Source organism: Drosophila arizonae, chromosome 3, assembly GCF_054131065.1.
Source record: "Drosophila arizonae isolate 15081-1271.41 chromosome 3, UAZ_ARI_1.0, whole genome shotgun sequence".
NCBI classification, from domain to species: domain Eukaryota; kingdom Metazoa; phylum Arthropoda; class Insecta; order Diptera; family Drosophilidae; genus Drosophila; species Drosophila arizonae.
In genome coordinates this window covers 6,893,199-6,911,025 of record NC_142923.1, presented here as the reverse complement: position 1 = coordinate 6,911,025, position 17,827 = coordinate 6,893,199, and the positions used below count along the sequence as shown (strand labels likewise).

The window sequence follows — 17,827 nt, the reverse complement described above, 5'->3', positions numbered from 1 at the left end:
GGTACTGACAGAGGAAGTTGGCATATCATGTGTAACCCAATGGATAGCCAAGGGAATTGAATTCTAAATAATATACATTTACATTTTAATGATAGCTTAACATTATTGTTGACAGAACATATATGTATTACAGTTTAAACATCATTATTATCGTATGGCTTAAAATTTCTTTATCCTATTCGACTGAATTGCTTGTCCAGAGATTTTCCACAATTTATACATTGAAACGTTTACATGAACTCCTCGCACCAATCATTGAGACAATTGTAGCAATCGGATGCTTGTTTTGAGCTAGCATGACAAACATCCTTCATCCAATCCTTGAATAGTTCTTGGTCCTTTTTCAGCACCAAATACTGACCAAGCACAGTGTATGCCTAGAAACGGAAGCCACATGTTATTTATATATATATATAAAAAAAAAAAAAAAAAAAAAAAACAAAAAGACGTAAACATAAAAGATCACTTTCTGCGCATATGGCGTCATTTTATATTTACCTTATCAAATCCTGCTTCCGTAAGACGTCCGCCAAGCGTTTCTCCAATACCAGCCAATTCTGTAACGGATTTCTCCCCCATTGGCTCAGCCACGAAATTTCTGTACTTTTGAGTGGTGCCCGACATTTTTTGAGTTTACTTTTTTAGTCGCGGAAGCTCTTAAACAATTAAACGAAATGGCTACTTCAGCGAATTTCGCGTCGTTTCTAAAATGACGCACAAAATTAATGTGGCAGTATTTGGAAAACAAGAAAATACAGAATCCAAAAATATCGATAGACGTAAAATACGATATTGATAACACGTTATGCAGTGTGAAAAAATTTGAATTGAGTTAGTAATTTAAATAGAAAAAAAAAAAAAATAAATAAAAATAGAAATAAGAATAGTATATAATATTTAAACTAATTAAGCAACGATTTTTTTTATGAATATGTAAGTTTATTATAGCTATTGAAAAAATATAGCATACTTATGTACAGTAACTATTGCATAGTACAGCTAATTATTGCATAGCTTGAAGGGTGTCTTTTGGAATGACCTGTAAGTTGTTAACCTTTAAATTCCCTTTCCGACAACAATCAATTTTATATTTTATTCGAATATATATTTTTACCGCAGATGTATATGCATCACAGATTTGAGAGAACGAGCTGACATCTTTCTCAGGTACCGTTACTTTTCGAGAGCATAGCTAGGTCAATCTGAAGTTGAAGTGGACCTCACGCATTTCTTTGAGAAGCTTCAAGAACCAGAGAAGCTTTTTTTTATTTATTTCAAATTTAAATGCAGCCGTTGCATGCATCAGTGAATATTAATTTGGGTCTAACCCAGTTAACCCCTGTGGCGTTGCTTGATAAGCTGCTTTGGCTACAATGGATATAACTGTTGGAAGACAGTTCAGTTCCAGTCTTGATTGACAACTGGCCCTGGTCTCACTTTTAAATAGGCCGCCAATACAACAGCTATAAAACTCCCAAACGTAAGGGACGAATGCCTTAGTTGAACTGTAACGGGGGAACGTAAGGAAAAAAGCGACGTACAAACACAAAAATGATGTTGAATCTGGCGATGGGTTGGCTCTGCGTCACCGTCGTTTGGCCAGGTGAGTGAGTGACTGACCTGATTAATTTAAGTGCTTTAGTATCGCCGATCGTTGCAAATTAATTATCAAACTAAGAAACTGGTTTTCCATAAGGAGAGAAGGATCACTAAACGAGAGACCCAAGAACATCTTGAAGATGTTCGTTTAGTTGTCAGGCAACCGACAAGCAATCGAGATGGGCACGGGCTATGGACTCGCATGCATTTGCAATGTGATTAATCCCTGTCGCAATGAGGTGTCCAACACCTTTGTGGTCGTCCAGTGGCTAATAACAGGATTCGCTGCACTGGCTCAGGTCGTGCGACCCGTGCTGCTGCTTTGTAATGCCAAACTGAAAATAGAGAGTAATTGGAACTATTTTATGAATTGGCAAATTTTGTGTTCTCTTGGCAGTTGGCATACGCGGCGAGGTGATTTTGAATCAGGAGGATTACAACAAGACCTGGATCTATATGCCCAATGGCGATGGCAAGCCAGAGGTGGCCTATCTAGTAGAGCCGCCGCCAGAAGATCGCATTAGCTTACCGCAACTAATCAAGTTCGAATATTATGGCAGGTGAGAATTTCGCATTTGATCTGATTAAAACTATCTCTGATAAAATTGTTCCCAACTTAGCGACGCCCCCAATGAGATGATCAGCTCTAATTTCTGGATAGATGAGAACGATTTTGAGCATGAGCGTCGTAAGCGTGACACCTGGCAGGAAATGGCCGAAAAGTTCGATCCAAAGCTGGACACCAAAATCTTGGTGCATGGCTGGAAATCTAGCACCATGAGCAACTCCATACAGTCCATACGGGGTGCATATATCCAGCGGGGGCAGGTGAATGTGTTCGCCATCAACTGGAGGGATCAAGCTGATAATATCTACTATCTGACACCGGCTCGATATACTGTCCAAGTGGGTCGTGCGGTGGCCAAGTTGATTGATCTGCTGGTCGAGGAAAAGGGGGCGGATCCACAGCGCATTCATCTAATTGGCCACAGTTTGGGTGCACATATCATGGGTTATGCGGGCTCCTATACGAAATATCGTGTTGGTCGCATAACTGGACTGGATCCAGCACGTCCCGCATTTGAGGACTGCATTGGACCAGAGAATCATTTAGATGAGACGGATGCCAACTTTGTGGATGTCATCCATAGCTGTGCAGGCTATTTGGGATTTCGCAAGCCCATTGGCATGGTGGACTTTTATCCAAATGGGGGCGGGCCACCGCAGCCAGGTTGCACGGAAATCTCACAGATCTTCAGTGAGTAGATTGAAGGCATTATACAGAATACCAACTAATTTGTTCTTCTTACAGCCGGTTGCAGTCATGGACGCTCCTATGAGTACTTTGCGGAATCCATAAACAGTGAGAAGGGATTCTATGGCGTGCCGTGTGGCACATTGGCCGAGGTGAAGGGCAGGAACTGCACCGGCAGCAAGATTCTAATGGGTGATCCAGTGCCAAAGGATGCGCGTGGTATTTATCTCGTGAAGACGGCCAAAAAGCCGGCTTTCGCACTTGGTATTGACGACTTACTGCCCAAGGACTATGATGAGGACACTGACTAATTTACGAATTTCTTTTATTTTTCATTATCTATAAAACTTAAATTCAAACTTAACTTACAAATACAGAAAAGAACGACTTGCAATATCGAACTGGTTCATTTGGTTCAGGGAATGACATCCGTGCGCCGGCGTATGATATTGCTTCTCCGATGGCTGCCATTGGGTTGCAGCACATCGCCGGGTCGCGGCTCAATCTCATAGTGCTTGTAGCCATCCACATCGTCCAGCTCCTTGGAAGTGAACTTGGCTATCATAGTGCCTCGGCCGGCATATGGTGGGACATACTTAAATGTCGCAGCGGCCGTGCCACCAACTGGTACTTCAGGAATCTATAGGATATAAGAATAATTATTGGAGCTTGTTACTAACATTAAGAACATCGATACAGTCTGTGACGTCACAAATTTAGCCTACAGATCTCGTCTCGTTGTGCGCAACCTCTTTACATTTCCTAGCCCATGCTTATGTAGATTGTGACGTCACACGCTTGCTACTCTTGGATAACGTACCTTAAATTTGAGTGGCTGCTCTATGCCAGGTCCTTCCACTGTGAATAGCCCTTTGTGTAGTGCTATGGGCAGAGGATTGGTCAGGCGCAAAATTATATCGATTTCCTGCTGTGATACGATGCTGGCGTTGTCACCATTGCCTAGTTGCAGCTTAATGTCCGGCTTGCGCACACGGAAATCGTCCTGGGCATAATAATCGTAGTCGGTATCCTTGACGCGACAGGCCGCAGAGATCTGGAAGGCCGCCTGCGAGGACAATTTCTCAAAGTATTCGAAGAATGTGACCTCCATGCGCACAAACTCCGTGCTATTCGGTTTCAGATCCAGCTCGAAGCCCATGGTCTTCACCTCCTGTGCGCCCACACCCGTATAGAGCACTGCATCACAGTTAAGCTGGCCGGTGGCTTGATGAATGCGCTCCTGGCTCTTGTTGGTCACCTTGAGCACCACCGAGAAGTTCTCGCCCACCTTGATGTCGTCCTTCAGCTCCATGCTGAACTCCACCTCATTGAAGTTATCATTCAAATAATAACGACTGAAAGCATGACGAGATTGCTTCAAGGCCTTCAGCATATAGCTGCGCTCCTCCTCGCTGCGCTCGGCATATTTATAGCTATCGGTGATATCCTCACGCTCCCACTTCAGCACCGCCTTGGTGCTGATCAAGTGGCCAATGGCCAGAGTGTCCTTGCGCAATAGCTTTAGCGGCTGGGCGGGTCCATTGTAACGCCAATAGAGCTTATCGGCATTCACCTCCGAGTAGACAAAGCCGCAGTCGAAGGGACGCAGAATTTCGCCATGCTTCACTGCGAGCACTGAGGCGGGACCCACTCGGTACATATTATCCGATGCCTCCTGTGGCGTTGCATCCACCACCTGCCAGCCATCGTATGTTCCGTACTGTCCAATGCCCAAGTCGGGACGCTGCATCCACACCTCGTTCCACACATGATAGTTCCATATGGAGTCCGTTGTCTCCGCATCCAGTTTCTTATTGTTGGCGTCGATGAACACATCGACAGTCAGCGACGCTTGCGTATCATGGGCAGAGGAGTAGCAAGTGATGATGCGTGAAGGAATGCCCAAGGCACGTGCAATTGTGGTTAGGACACCACTGAAATTCCAGCATTGGGCGAACTTCACCGACTTCTGGGTCTTGTAGAACTGCTGCAAGATCTCGACGGAGCCCGTCCACTTGGTGGGCGCTGTACCGCCCGAGAAATCCTCGGTCCAGTTGCCCAACAGCACACCATCATCATCCACGGAGTTCACCAGAGCAGATAGAGCACGTGCCACACGCACCGGATCGCCTCGGTAGGCAGGTGGAATGCGTCCCACTGTTCCAAGGACTCGCAGGCTACACTCGAGCACATGGCGCTCGAATTGGCCAACCTTCCAGACCGAGGGACGCAGTCGATTGTAGGAGCCACGCCAAATCAGGGTCGTATCATGCATCACATACTCCTTGCGCTTATCCCGGTCCTCCATGTAAACCTGATCGTCCGGACACCAGGGATTAAAGAGTATATAGATGGGCAGTGGCAACGGGTAACTGCGCGAGCCATCGCCCAGCAGCTTCGTGTCAATGTCCAGACGCCACTCGGTTACCGGACATGTGGCCGGTGGCTTCACTAGTACAGTTAATATTTGACCCTCGTGCGATTCAATGCCGGCGCCCCACTCCAATGGATCACCCAGAAAATCGATACCATCGTGCGGCACCAGAGCCGTCAGAGTGCCATGTCCCGGATTCGGTTTGCTATCATCCGTCACGCTGAATATGAAGCTAATTGCATCTTTGCTGGGGCTGTAATCCCGATTGAAGTAGATGCGCAAACGAAATGGTTCGCCTCGTCGCACGATTAGCGCCTCCTTGGCAGCTGCCGCATAGAAGTGGCTCGTGTGGTGCTCGTCATGGTTGTCCGCCAGGCACAGATCCACACGCTGCATGCCCAGCACCGCAGAGCTACCGGCATCTGGAAGATTTAATGGGATAAATAATCGAAGCTAAGAATTTAGTTTACAGATGTCGAGGTCTACAAGTTGAAACAGGCAGGCGCGAACTAACGTTTTTGCAGATTTTGCAGCCCTGACCTAACTACTGGAACTTGAACTCGAAGCCATTCACAAAGGAATGTATATACTAAATAAATATTAGACGGATTTCTTAAATCAAGAGTTAAAACTTATATAAAAGTTATATAAATTTACATATTTGATCAGTGCTTGTAAAACTGCTTTCACACTGAGGCTTACAGAGCCGATAATCAGGAATTGTAAACTGAACCAGTAACTCCTAACTGAAATTAAATCTGAGCCAATTCCTAAAGCGCGCCAAGTTTTTGAATCACTTAGTTTTGTGTTATTTTATTTGCTAATAAGTAACACGGCCCGATGATCTCATAAAATAAAGCTGATCGCTTGTCATGTTGCAGCCGAAACGAATTATTTTAAATAATCGCCTTTGGCCATAAATATACAAAGTTTGCGGCTCACTGGCCAAACAGTTCAATGCCAAGTCAATTAATTCTCATAGTGGACAATCGGGCGTATGAACGATACATAAACAGAAGACGACGCCTACAACAAACAATCAAACGCATGGGCTATACCTAAAACTGACTGAAAATCGTCATCGTCAGCATCATCAAGATCTATGGGAATTAGCTGCAACAACATAAACAGCACTTGTGTTGATGGACAAATTTGTATACCAGAAATAAACTTTTTATACCATTCTTAAGAAAATAAAAAAAAATCCAATAAAATAAAATTGTCAAAGTATATTTATAAATATATACATACATATATGTATGCTCATAGTATATAATATGCTAACTATGACTGTCTACAGTAATACTTCGTTTATTCGCTTACTTTCGTGTAAGTTATTGTTCAGTTAAAAACCTGTTGAATTTGTCTCTATACTTTTTTTTACCATAGCTTTTTGAGCTATTATCTTACATGGCTTATAAATTATTCAAGCACCATCTATTGATATAGATTTTAGTGTATTTTTTCTCTTTTCTATTCAAGAGCCATCTCTTTAGCGAGCTATTACTGTACTTTGGCTGATATATTTGCTGTTGTTCTGTTGCCCTCTGTAGAGAATTATTCATGCAAAAGTTCTTTTCAAAACTAAATAATATTATTCGTTTGTTCAAATCGAATTTTTGAAATTTATAAGTAGCATTTGGCAATCTGATTTGATTTACGTATATAGAAAAACTAATAAACTGTAATAAATTGAAAACGAAAACCAAAAACATACAAAATTAAAAAAAAAAAAAAAAAAAAAAAAAAAAAAACAATAAGAGCAATTTGAAACTTGTTTCTATAAAAAGCGGATCATTTGATATACGATCCAGCAAGTACATATGTATGAATTCCATTTCCACATGGCTGCACTTTGAGACCTCAACTATCAAAGCATTTAAATTTCTATTGATGTTTAACCTTTCGAAGAAGTGCCTTTGGATCGTAGGATGCTGAAATAGACAGCGATAAGATAAGACAGCTTTAGATGCCATCGTCAAGTTGAAACGTGATTCATGCTAATGATTGTTTGATTTATAAGCCAATCAGGAAATAAATATTAGCAACAAATAGAAGTGTGTAAAGCCAAATAAAATATGTACATGGTAAGCGAAATGCCGAAAAATCACAAAACATGTCAAACAACTATAATACAAAACACACAAAAAAAAAAAAAAAAAAAAAAAAAAAAAAAAAAACGCGTGAAGTCATAGACGAAAAAATAAAAATATTTGGCATATAGGAGGATTTATAGAGAGAATACTGCGTACACTGAGAGAAGATGATATTGAGAATATAATTTAAATATTTGATAGCAAATCTGCAATCATTTTTATAAGTGAAATCATCTACCAATATATATGTATAATAACAAAATATTTAAATATATTTGATACATTTACAAATATTAATTTTTTTCTATAAATGATGATTTCTTGATGATTGATGATATTTAAACTAAAAACATATATCTACAGCATTTTTTATAATTTTCGTCAAGCTATTCATTTAAATTATAAAATGGTTCCTCTCACTGTTTCACAAAATTATTATTATTTCTCTATTATATTTTTTGAGATTTTTATCAAATATTATATTATTGTTGTTGAAAGAGAACACTTTTACTTTTATCACTGCATTTAATTATATATATTATCTATTATATATTATATTATTATATACATTATCGTTTTTCCATCGTTCATCTAACCAAAAATATATTTAATAGTTTCTATGAGATTTGTTCACAATGGGAAATTTTTTTTTTCACTGCACTTAATTACTTGCAATATCGGGACCGGGACGTATGCTTCGGTAGGGATTTATTGGTTTGGCAGGAGCCGGCGGTTGCCACCAGCGTTGCAGCCAACTGGGCGCATAGCTGCGATACCAATGGGTCATCGTCTCAATCAAAGACTACAAAACGTAACGGAAACTGCGCTTTAAGCTTGAACTATTGTATTTAGGTGCTCAGAAATTGTAAATCAAACACCGTACGCCGCGACGCTTCAAATAACACTGATCAATATCGAAGATTGAGATAGTTTATTTGCTGGCTGGCTGGTTGGCTAGCTGTTTCTGATGACCTCTCTCGCGCTCTTTCTCTCTCTTGTTATACTCTCGATTCTTCTATTGTCTGTGGCTTATAGGGCTGCCTACGCTGAAGGGGAAAAAGCTAGATTGATACAAACGCATTTAAATCGTAGAAACACAATAATTTAAATAATAATAAAAATCTATATACGAATATATAACAAAATTATTTTATGTTCATGTATTACATTATGATTCGTGCAACTAATAATTGCCATCTTTCTCTGTCGTAGCCATAGAATTTAGCTTTAAATGCGCTAAGGTTGCCATCTCTAAAATAGCCGTTAACTGATTTCTTGAACATCACTTCTCTCCCTCTCTCTCTCTCTCTCTCTGTTATTATTAATTATGAACGGGAAGCGTTTTTCTGGTGGGTCCGTTGGCGTTGCTGTGGCAGTAGAAGTTACCACCATCTGTTGCGCGGCTACGTCATCGGCAACATTCAAAGTAAAATCTGAAATCTTGAATCACAAGCGCAACAAATAGTGCCAATTAAATAGAATAAATAGCAAGAGCTCAAAATCATCTAGTAATTTGCATGCAGTAAAACAGATTTTTGAATGCTGTGTAATTAATGTTATTTGCACTATTTTTAGCTATGATCTCCAATTTAAAACTGTCTAGAGCAAAGAGTAAACATATTTGATAGACCACATTTTTTCACAGCTTAAATACACCTGATTATTTCATACAGCCTCAAACAGGTTGTCAACTGATAATACCTGTATTATCATACTATTATCATACTATTTAGTAGTTATAATAAATGCGAGAAAAACATATTCGCGAAGGTCAAATACCCTCCCAAAATTCAAACATACTACTTTAACTAAAACGATAAACAGAAATATACAAATCTGAAACCTTTTTTGCAGTAGAATGAACTCTCAGGTATTTTACCTGGAAATGAGCATGTGCCAAGCGACAAAAAATGTTAATGTTTATGTTTTCGATATACAGAATTTATGTTTTACAAGTGATTAATATAATGATTACTGCTTCAAAAAGGTTTGGCATCTAAGCTAATTATGGAATACAAAAGCTATTTCATCTCATGTGCGGGGGTTATCTGAATAATATTGAAACTTAATGTAAAGATAAGTTACTGTAGTTAAATAAGTTTGTTTTAATAAAATACCCTTCCAAAGATATTTATATAATTAATGATCCAATAATAAGTATTGTACATATATAATTATATTATTGAAGATGTCGGCTATTTTTGAGCCCACTCTCGTTTTCCACTCGCACACGAGTATCAAAATAATTTTTGGGAGCTGTTGTTTTACGTTTATTTTTGGTGTTTTTTCATTGAATAACAGATTCCAGGTGCTTGATATTTGCTTAATGTTCATTTGCGAGCTATTTAAGTAGAATTGATGAATAAGGCTTGCAAGCAGACTGCTTCAAGTGTTGACTAGATACATATATATGTATACATATATATATCTATATACATATATAATGTACATTTCAAAAAATTAAATAAATGGCTAGACTGTAGGCAACTAGTTTTGAAATGCACACGTACGCCCACAGCGAACAGCAAATTGGCATACAAAAAAGGTAAAATCGACATTAGGTAATAATAGTATGCAGTCTCATTATCATTGTCAAATGTAAACAAAGCAAATATTTGAAAAACAACAACAAATCTTACCTGGAGCTGTTAAAAGATTTGCATTAATAGTGCGCATACGCAGCTTTGAGTCGACTTCGCTTTTCGAGTGTTCGTCGGAATTTTCGTTGCGACGCAAGCAAGAGCATTTCTGACCCATTGTAGAATATTTGTTTAGATAAGCTAATGTTGACGAGTCTACAACTGTCTTCTCTGTCACACCAACTTGAGTATTTAAATCTAGTATCGCACACGACGCGTACCGTGCCTGCTGTCTCTTTCGCTCTCGCTCTCTATTTTCTTTTAAACTGGTTTCGAGAGAGCGCTTAGTATTCCCCAAGGTATTTATGCTTAAACATCGAATTCGAACTTAACACGCCCGCTGTCTACAATTAACTGACAATATTTAACGCTATAAAAAATTTAAATAAGAACTGTAACATAATTTCGTTTAAAATATTACATCATCAACACGTACGAAGCGACTGACGCAGCGCATCAACATTTTGCGACTGATCTATGCATACAGTGTTTTTTTTTTTCATTTTTATAAAAAGTATTTGATTTTCCATTGACTTGACCCTAGCGGCCAAGTGGCTGGCCTCGTCTCTCCAAAAAGAATAACCAGACATGCGTGTTCTAAATTGATCGGCTTTAATGGACTCAAGCAGCAACCGCTCTGATAACATTCTGACATATATTTGTTGTTTTGATTGAATTCGTTGATAATTTGAATTAGTTAACTAGTTGACATCTAAACTCAGGTGTTAAGTGGGTGCAAAACCGGATTGGCTGCGGCTGCCGCTGCTGCACTCTCTAAGGCCGCTGCTGTATCCTCCTTGCTGCCTGTTTGTGAGAGATGCTTAACGATATCTACCCAATCCCAGCCCCGTGCACGTTCGCCCTTATGATCGGTGCGTTCCCATTGACGGCGCTTTTGCGCTTTAGTCAACTGCTCTTTCTTCGGTTCCTTTTGCTTGGCGTCTGCCGTTGGATCTGATATCTTAAGCGCTCCAACACCGTCGTCTACGACAGCCACAGTGGGGGCAGTTTCAGGCTGTAAGGCAGTTAATTGTTCCAAATTGTCTTTAAGGCATTCGAAGAGTGTATATGTCATGCCACAGCCCAACCATTGTGTTGCCTCTGTTTTGAGTGCTGACTCTATTGCATCCTTCACAACGGGTAAGCTGAAAGTACAGTATTCTTAAAGCGATGCCCATCGTTGGGATATTTCATTAACACTCACAGATTGCGATTGTAGAAGGTATTTAGATTGATCGTGGGTGCCTCGTCGGGATAATTTTCGCCCCATTGTAGTTCCACTAAAAATGATTTATAGCTATCCTCTTCGCCATACTAAAGCAGAGAAACAAATTATTTATAGATATTTGCTGTGATTGGTGCATGTGGCTCTTACCTTGTATTGAAATGTGGTCAAGTTGATTTCTTTAAAATTTTCATCGCCTTCGTAAATGGATTGCAGAGCTTCGCGCTCATCTGTCTGCTGTTCGAGTGGTGTCGACATTCTGTGCAAATGTAATGAGTGTTTTCAAACAACACACTTTTCACAAAAATAATAGAATAAAGCGACAATTTAAACTAAATAATTTTTGGCTTTAATACAAAACAAAGCAACAGCTGAGTGCTGCCGGCAGCGAAGGAAGAACAAGAAATTTAGCATTCACAATGAAAGTATAAATATGTGCAGCACGAGCCATGAAACCACGCGCTCAATAATATATTAATTTTAAATGATATTCCTGACAATAAACGAAGATGTAGACAGCCAGATGGATAATGTCTGGCATATGTGCACGTAACTATTAAATACAAGAAAACGATATGAATTCAAAACATTTAAAAATGTGGCATCACCGGTAAAAAAGGCGGTAAAATTTCACTTATCAAATGCAGCCACACTGCGTAGAATATATAAACAAATAGAAGCATTGCGTAAAAAATGCAAGTGCGCGGGTGAATCATCGGCAATTGCTAATGTACATTAACTCATGTGTCTAGTGCGCCGAATTGTAAGCACAACAGCAACTTAGCTGAGCAGATAATCAGTTTAAAAATATGTCAATGGACGCGGACGCGGATCCAACAAAAGCAGCTACGGAATGTGCGCAATTGCTGGAATTTAAAGAATTTTTGTCCACAAGAGCCGTAAGCAGCGAACTGACCTCTGGTAACGAACTATCTCGCAATATTAATTGTGTAACGCGCAGCAGCACTGACACCTACAAAGTGAATGGCGATGAAAGGCGCGCGGAAATTATTTCAGCCGTTTGGAAATACTTATCAACCCGAGGCTGTCCGGTCTCCTTTCAGCTCAAGCTTCTCCATTTGGCAACCTCCCAGCTGGAGCAGGAGATTTGTCATGCCAAGGAGCTGGAGCTGAATGAGGCAGATGGCAGCGAGCCACAATATGATCTATTGAAATTACAAAAGTTTGTCAACCTACAGCTGGAGAAGCTGTTGCTTAAGTTGACGGACAATGCAGCCATGGAAAAGCTACAGACCTATGCAGATAATGGTGCGCTATGCAAGGAACCCTCTAGCTGCGCATGCGCCTTACAGCCCGCAGCACCATCGCACAGTGTCGCAGCTGTTAAGAATAAGCCGCGTAAAATGGAAGATCGCCATGTGTGCCTGGAACGTTTTGGTGAAATGTATCAGATAGAGGATCACAAAGATTGCCGTTTCTTTGGCGTCTTCGATGGCCATTCAGGTGCCTTGTCCGCCACCTATGCAACCAGTCAAGTACCCCAATTGTTGGCCAAGCAATTGCAGCGAGTGCGAACTAATGGGGAGTGCACTGTGGACTTCTATCGCAACGCCTTCGAGGCGTCCTTTTTGCAGGCGGACGAACGGTTTGCTCGCAAACGCATCACCAGCGGCACAACTGCTGTCTGTGCCCTGATTGTGAACGGACAGCAATTGTATATTGCCTGGGTGGGCGACTCCAAGGCGTTGCTTGTAGGTAAACGGACTCAGCTGCAGCTGGTCAAACCACACAAACCAGAGGCTGTCGATGAAAAGCGGCGCATCGAATTGAGCGGCGGCAGCGTCATTCACGCCCAGGGCCAATGGCGCGTCAATGGCATCTTGAATGTGGGTCGCTCCATTGGCGACTACAGCCTGGAAGCTGTCATAGCTGAGCCCGATTTTGTCGACGTGCAGCTAAGTGAAGCACATGACTTTTTGGTCATGGGCAGCGATGGGCTCTGGGATCATGTACCCGAGTCCTTCGTTGTGGAGACCGTCTATCAGTGCTTAGCGGAGCCGGCCACCCAACTCGAAGACATTCCCAAATTGCTTGTGGAGGCTGCCAAGGATAGGGACTCACAGGATAATATAACCGTTATCCTCATTCTGCTCAAGAAGCGCGACCAAATCGTACAACGTTAGGCAATCAAAAGAACAGAATGTTGTTTCCAGATTATTATTATAGTTATTCTGCATTTGTTGTCTGTTTATCACACACATATTTTTGATTATTATTTTTTAAATATTTTTATTTCCATGTAAATAGCTTTAGGCTCGCTAAATTTTCCTATTTTCGATTCGATTCAACCACATTCGTCTGTGCCTCTCGAATAAGCTTAACATTTTGATCCAACTATATGTATATCACATTATATACATATATACATGCATTTTAGAGATATATCATATATGTATTTATATAGATACTTACAGGTAAAATCATAATAACCAAGAAGTTAACATTGTTTTTGGCCGCTTTTTAGTAGCTCACAGTGCTTCCACCCGATTCGATTGCTGTATATTAAGCAACCATATATGAAGCAAATATATATATATATATATAGTTGTAGTTATATATATAATCTATATATATAGTTGCCCAGTTGACAAACGAAACGAAAATCCAACGAATCACTCGATTTTACAAACAATTTTTGCATAATTCAATGTAATAACTAATGGAGAATATCGATAATAATGAAAATCTTTAAAAGAATATACATCTTAATCGGAGATCCTTAAATTCAAGACCCTTGCCAAAATTTAAAAAATGTTATATCATAAGTATAAAATCTATTAGTAAAATATATTATAGAGTACATAAATTCAATTCACACAAGCAATATACAATTTTTGAATAATTAGCTTTTTTTATTATTCAGCAATTATATATTTTAATAAACACAAATTTACAAATTTATTTAAAACACAAAATTTTAAAGTTTTAACATTAAAAAAAAAGAAGTTGAAGATGAAAAAAAATAAAATAAATAAAAAATAATAGCTTGTATTGTTAAAAAATTCACAAATATTAATTATATATATTAATAATATATAAACAAAACTATAATTTTTATAGCAAAATTTTATATTGCTAAAAAGCTTCACAAATATAAATAATATATATTATTAAAATATAAAATGGATAGAAAATTTTAAAGGAAACAAACACAAAATTAATTATAAAGTTATGCAAAAATATTTAATGGAAAACAGGTTGCTATAGGCCTAACCAATGTATATATATAAATATATATGCATCCACAAATCCATCATAGATTCTAAAATTTCTTATAAGAAATTGGTAACCTATAGAAACTCTAGCTTAAAAATCAGCTATATTTATTTAAAACCAACTTTTAAAATTTAAGAAAAGTTTGTCAATTGGGTACATCTACACCCATGCATTCACACACCGTTAGATATGTTTATACCCAGCCATATGTATAATGCGCACACACACCTGTAATCAGCGTTATTGTTGAGATCCCACACAGATTAAGTACCTTTTTATACAACAAAATCTTCAAGCATTTTAACGATATAAAAAAAAAAAGAAAGCAAACAATTTTTAAACAAAATTTTTTATTGGAATAAAGTGAATAAAAGTGATTCGATGTTTAATTGGGTGGCGGATGAGGGGGTGGGCCATAGGGCGAAGGATGCGTCGGATACATGTGAGGTGGCATACCCATAGGCATGCCATAGGGATGTGGTGGCGGAGGTGGTGGTGGCAGCGGTGGTCCCTGCATATAGCCGTAGCCATGCGTGGACATGGGGAATCCCATGCCGGGCATCATATTGAAATTGGCAGCAGGTGGATGATAATTGTGATAGTAATTCGAATGCCAACTGCCTGGATTGTAGCTGGGATGATAATTGTACTCCGAGTCTCTGGACTGCGAGCGTGATTGACTGTGCTGGCGTTGCTGTTGCTGATTGCCATGGGAATAGTTCTGCGACTGGCGTTGAGCACGTCGACCCCGCTGTCGAGGCGCTGCCTCGCTAGCTTCTGTGTTCGTTGTTGTCGACGTGGTCACCGTATCCGTAGAGTCCGTGGAATTGGTGCGTTCACGTTGACGCTTCTTGCGCTGCTCCCAGCGCGCTTCACGCTCCGCCTCATCATCGGAGTAATCTATGAAGCGCGCTGGTGGCTCCACGTCGTGCTCCCACGATGCATCTGAGCCGCGCACCTGCATCAGCTTGGACAGTATTACGAATTGTGTGTGCTCCGTTTGTGGGGCACAGTAGACAATGTCGCCAATGTTGATGTTGCGCTCCTTGATCTGCTGATTGGAATTGAAGCGAACGCAGTAGAGTGGATCGGCCACCTGGCCGAGCACATCGAAGACCTGGCCAAGTACTTTGCGTCCCTTCTCCAGGAAGAGCACAGTGTCCAAATCGAACAGCATTGAGTTGGGCAGGACACTGACTAAAACTAATTGATCCACTATAGATTGCACTTTGCCCAGCTCGATGCATTCGTCCTCCGGAACGGTTATCTCAAGCTGTTCAATTGGAGGTAGGTCATCCAGCAGCATTTCACCACGTACTCTCGGCGGCTGACGACGGCGCGGCTTCGAATCATCTTCCAAATCGTCATCGTCGTCGTCATCACAATCATCGGTATTTATGCGTTTATCTATTTTCTTTCGCAATACTGTTAGGTATTCTGCCTCCGAATCGGAGTCCGATTCACTGCTGCTGTCGCTGCTCGAGCTGACGGCCACAACTTGACGACGCATACTGGAGGGTCCCGTTACTGGTACTTCCACAATATCATCATTATCGCTGTCTGCTATTGGTTGTGGCTCTTCCACGTCTGAGTCCATATCAGAGCCATAGCCAGAGAGTAAACTTAAGCCATTTGTTTGTTTCGCTGGAGCTGAACCTTCATTTGTTGGCGAGGTTTCACAGTCCATTGCACTAACAGCAGCACCAAGTTCTCCTTGAGAACTAGTAGCTATTGCCTCGTGGTTTATCTCTGGTTCAACCACTGCACCGCTGACGGTTTCTTGTTCCACTGTTGGACTGGAATTGGTTGTCGTGTTGCTTAGCTCTGCTTCAGCTCCTGTGGACGAGCAGTTTTTCTCTTCCATTTGAGAATTTGAAGCATCGGTGGTCATCTGCTCTTGAGGAGTTGATTTTTCTGGCTCGATGCTTTGCGCAGTTTCTGCTGATGTTGCCGAGGTTGACATTTCCTCTTCAGGACTAACAACATTTGTGGAAATCTTGGTGCCAGTTTGGTTCACTGAAGGATTAACAGCTATTACTTCACTGTTCAGCTCTGTTCCCCCTAAGGTTGGCTCTGCTGTGTTTGCAGGTGAGGCACAATCTAAAAACATGACATTCACATTGTTATGCGCACTTTTATAGGATATCTAAATCTACCTGTTTGTGTCTGCTGTTGCACCTGATTAGCTGCCGTCGTTGTTTCATTCTCTTTGTGTACACTTGCAGTCGCTTCTGTTTGGCTTGATTCACTAACAACTGCTGTTGAATCATTTTCGGTACTCACTTCGATAGTGCTTGCATCAGCTGCTGCTTGCACAGTTTCTGTAGCGATGCTCGCATTTGTCGTTACTGCTGTCATTGTTACCTCGTTGCTAACTGTTGCTGCCTCCGAATTGTTAGCTGGCGCTATTTCCAGCTCTGCTACTTCCATAGTTAAGGAAATAAATGTTAAGCTACGCCTTAAACACAAACACGTTCACCAGGCGCACGTGTTTATTTGAAACGGACAAGCAATCGAAACTGGTGTCGATAAGTAGTATCGATACCCCTTGATATTTCACTCGAATAGTTGAGAGCGGTGCTGCCAACTTGGTTTTAACATGGAGGAGCGAAAACATTTTGAAATATTACACATACAAGAGCGGTAAAAGTAATTTTTTCGTATTAGGTTTTTATCATATTTCATTAAATATTTTTATTATTTTACAAATAATTATTTTTCAGTTTAAAGCAATATTTCCCATGCCCTCGTAATAAATATATGTATGTATATGCATGTGTAAGTTATTTCTAAGAGTTGTCTGTGTCGGTCCTCTAAGTACATCCTCTAAGCATATCCTCTATGTATATTATCCGACTGACTAGGCCTGGGCGACTGAAGAAATGCGCCAGCTGCTGCCCTTTATATAGGGCGACTTTCACTCAAGCAGTATGTCGCTCTCAAATGTTGAGCCCAACGACAGGTAGATCGTCGCAGCCGAGCTTTAAATGACCAATGGGAACACTCTCTGCTGCTTCGAGCATTCTAGCGTCGTTTTACTCAAATATAAATACAAAATGATATTTTGATCTCTTAGGCAGTCAGACAGAGAGACAGACGGAGAGACAGACTGTGAGATAGACGGGAAGACAAAAGGAGAGTCAGATATACAGACAGGCCCATGTATATGTATATACATATGTTTTATAAAGGTAAATGTTGTTATGCTGAATAGCTTTTATACATTATTATTTATAGCTATTCGATGGCATAGGCAGCAGCCACGTCTCTTCCTTGATGGAAAATATAATCTCTCTTTACAACTACAATATTAAAAATTTGTGTTTTTTTTTGTCTATCTCTAACTATCTCTTTACTCAAATTCAAATTAATCTAATCCCAAAAATGAATAGCTCCAAATTT

General features: G+C 40.2%; 6 protein-coding genes across 9 annotated transcripts; 2 read left to right on the top strand and 4 right to left on the bottom strand.

The window, feature by feature from the left end:
- Positions 1–56: 56 nt before the first annotated feature.
- baf (barrier to autointegration factor) lies at positions 57–743 on the bottom strand. Its single transcript, XM_018003843.2, has 2 exons — positions 499–743; positions 57–377 (listed from the first exon to the last, which is right to left on the bottom strand). Exons 1-2 carry the CDS (start codon positions 622–624, stop codon positions 231–233), a joined length of 273 nt encoding a protein of 90 aa, XP_017859332.1. The 5' UTR covers positions 625–743; the 3' UTR covers positions 57–230.
- A 723-nt stretch (positions 744–1,466) lies between these two features.
- Positions 1,467–3,248, top strand: LOC108611304 (pancreatic lipase-related protein 2). 2 transcript variants are annotated; one of them, XM_018003841.2, is made up of 4 exons: positions 1,467–1,603; positions 1,997–2,159; positions 2,220–2,857; positions 2,912–3,248. In XM_018003841.2, exons 1-4 carry the CDS (start codon positions 1,552–1,554, stop codon positions 3,163–3,165), a joined length of 1,107 nt encoding a protein of 368 aa, XP_017859330.1. In that variant the 5' UTR covers positions 1,467–1,551; the 3' UTR covers positions 3,166–3,248. The 2 variants fall into 2 exon arrangements, with proteins under 2 accessions (XP_017859330.1, XP_017859329.1); XM_018003840.2 differs by lacking the exon at positions 1,467–1,603 and adding an exon at positions 1,779–1,923.
- On the bottom strand, positions 2,010–10,406 carry Tg (Transglutaminase). Of its 3 annotated transcripts, XM_089466235.1 has the most exons (4): positions 7,994–8,240; positions 3,675–5,650; positions 3,224–3,494; positions 2,010–3,161 (listed from the first exon to the last, which is right to left on the bottom strand). In XM_089466235.1, exons 1-3 carry the CDS (start codon positions 8,109–8,111, stop codon positions 3,270–3,272), a joined length of 2,319 nt encoding a protein of 772 aa, XP_089322361.1. In that variant the 5' UTR covers positions 8,112–8,240; the 3' UTR covers positions 2,010–3,161; positions 3,224–3,269. The 3 variants fall into 3 exon arrangements, with proteins under 3 accessions (XP_089322361.1, XP_017859318.1, XP_017859319.1); XM_018003829.2 differs by lacking the exons at positions 2,010–3,161; positions 7,994–8,240 and adding an exon at positions 9,964–10,406 and having other exon boundaries at positions 3,163–3,494; XM_018003830.2 differs by lacking the exon at positions 2,010–3,161 and having other exon boundaries at positions 3,163–3,494.
- Positions 10,407–10,558: 152 nt separating this feature from the next.
- Positions 10,559–11,589, bottom strand: LOC108611306 (RWD domain-containing protein 4). Its single transcript, XM_018003842.2, has 3 exons — positions 11,339–11,589; positions 11,168–11,277; positions 10,559–11,108 (listed from the first exon to the last, which is right to left on the bottom strand). The coding sequence occupies exons 1-3, from the start codon at positions 11,444–11,446 to the stop codon at positions 10,682–10,684; spliced, it is 645 nt and encodes a 214-aa protein (XP_017859331.1). The 5' UTR covers positions 11,447–11,589; the 3' UTR covers positions 10,559–10,681.
- A 203-nt stretch (positions 11,590–11,792) lies between these two features.
- On the top strand, positions 11,793–14,802 carry LOC108611303 (protein phosphatase 1F). Its single transcript, XM_018003839.2, has one exon. The coding sequence runs from the start codon at positions 11,998–12,000 to the stop codon at positions 13,330–13,332; it is 1,335 nt and encodes a 444-aa protein (XP_017859328.1). The 5' UTR covers positions 11,793–11,997; the 3' UTR covers positions 13,333–14,802.
- On the bottom strand, positions 14,759–16,957 carry LOC108611302 (H/ACA ribonucleoprotein complex non-core subunit NAF1). The gene is made up of 2 exons (XM_089466246.1): positions 16,582–16,957; positions 14,759–16,525 (listed from the first exon to the last, which is right to left on the bottom strand). Exons 1-2 carry the CDS (start codon positions 16,853–16,855, stop codon positions 14,811–14,813), a joined length of 1,989 nt encoding a protein of 662 aa, XP_089322372.1. The 5' UTR covers positions 16,856–16,957; the 3' UTR covers positions 14,759–14,810.
- Positions 16,958–17,827: the final 870 nt, after the last annotated feature.

What these genes read in the sequence shown, in the direction of transcription:
- baf (XM_018003843.2), bottom strand. Translation starts at nt 624, where the DNA reads ATGTCGGGCACCACTCAAAAGTACAGAAATTTCGTGGCTGAGCCAATG. An exon ending in CGGAAGCAGGATTTGATAAG is followed by an intron (nt 378 to 498) that starts GTAAATATAAAA and finishes TTCCGTTTCTAG; the next exon opens with GCATACACTGTGCTTGGTCA.
- LOC108611304 (XM_018003840.2), top strand. Translation starts at nt 1,779, where the DNA reads ATGGGCACGGGCTATGGACTCGCATGCATTTGCAATGTGATTAATCCC. An exon ending in GCGACCCGTGCTGCTGCTTT is followed by an intron (nt 1,924 to 1,996) that starts GTAATGCCAAAC and finishes TTCTCTTGGCAG; the next exon opens with TTGGCATACGCGGCGAGGTG. An exon ending in AAGTTCGAATATTATGGCAG is followed by an intron (nt 2,160 to 2,219) that starts GTGAGAATTTCG and finishes TTCCCAACTTAG; the next exon opens with CGACGCCCCCAATGAGATGA.
- LOC108611303 (XM_018003839.2), top strand. Translation starts at nt 11,998, where the DNA reads ATGTCAATGGACGCGGACGCGGATCCAACAAAAGCAGCTACGGAATGT.
- Tg (XM_018003829.2), bottom strand. Translation starts at nt 10,081, where the DNA reads ATGGGTCAGAAATGCTCTTGCTTGCGTCGCAACGAAAATTCCGACGAA. An exon ending in AAATCTTTTAACAGCTCCAG is followed by an intron (nt 5,651 to 9,963) that starts GTAAGATTTGTT and finishes TAAATCTTCCAG; the next exon opens with ATGCCGGTAGCTCTGCGGTG. An exon ending in AGCAGCCACTCAAATTTAAG is followed by an intron (nt 3,495 to 3,674) that starts GTACGTTATCCA and finishes TATATCCTATAG; the next exon opens with ATTCCTGAAGTACCAGTTGG.
- LOC108611306 (XM_018003842.2), bottom strand. Translation starts at nt 11,446, where the DNA reads ATGTCGACACCACTCGAACAGCAGACAGATGAGCGCGAAGCTCTGCAA. An exon ending in TGACCACATTTCAATACAAG is followed by an intron (nt 11,278 to 11,338) that starts GTAAGAGCCACA and finishes TCTCTGCTTTAG; the next exon opens with TATGGCGAAGAGGATAGCTA. An exon ending in ACCTTCTACAATCGCAATCT is followed by an intron (nt 11,109 to 11,167) that starts GTGAGTGTTAAT and finishes CTGTACTTTCAG; the next exon opens with CTTACCCGTTGTGAAGGATG.
- LOC108611302 (XM_089466246.1), bottom strand. Translation starts at nt 16,855, where the DNA reads ATGGAAGTAGCAGAGCTGGAAATAGCGCCAGCTAACAATTCGGAGGCA. An exon ending in GCAACAGCAGACACAAACAG is followed by an intron (nt 16,526 to 16,581) that starts GTAGATTTAGAT and finishes TCATGTTTTTAG; the next exon opens with ATTGTGCCTCACCTGCAAAC.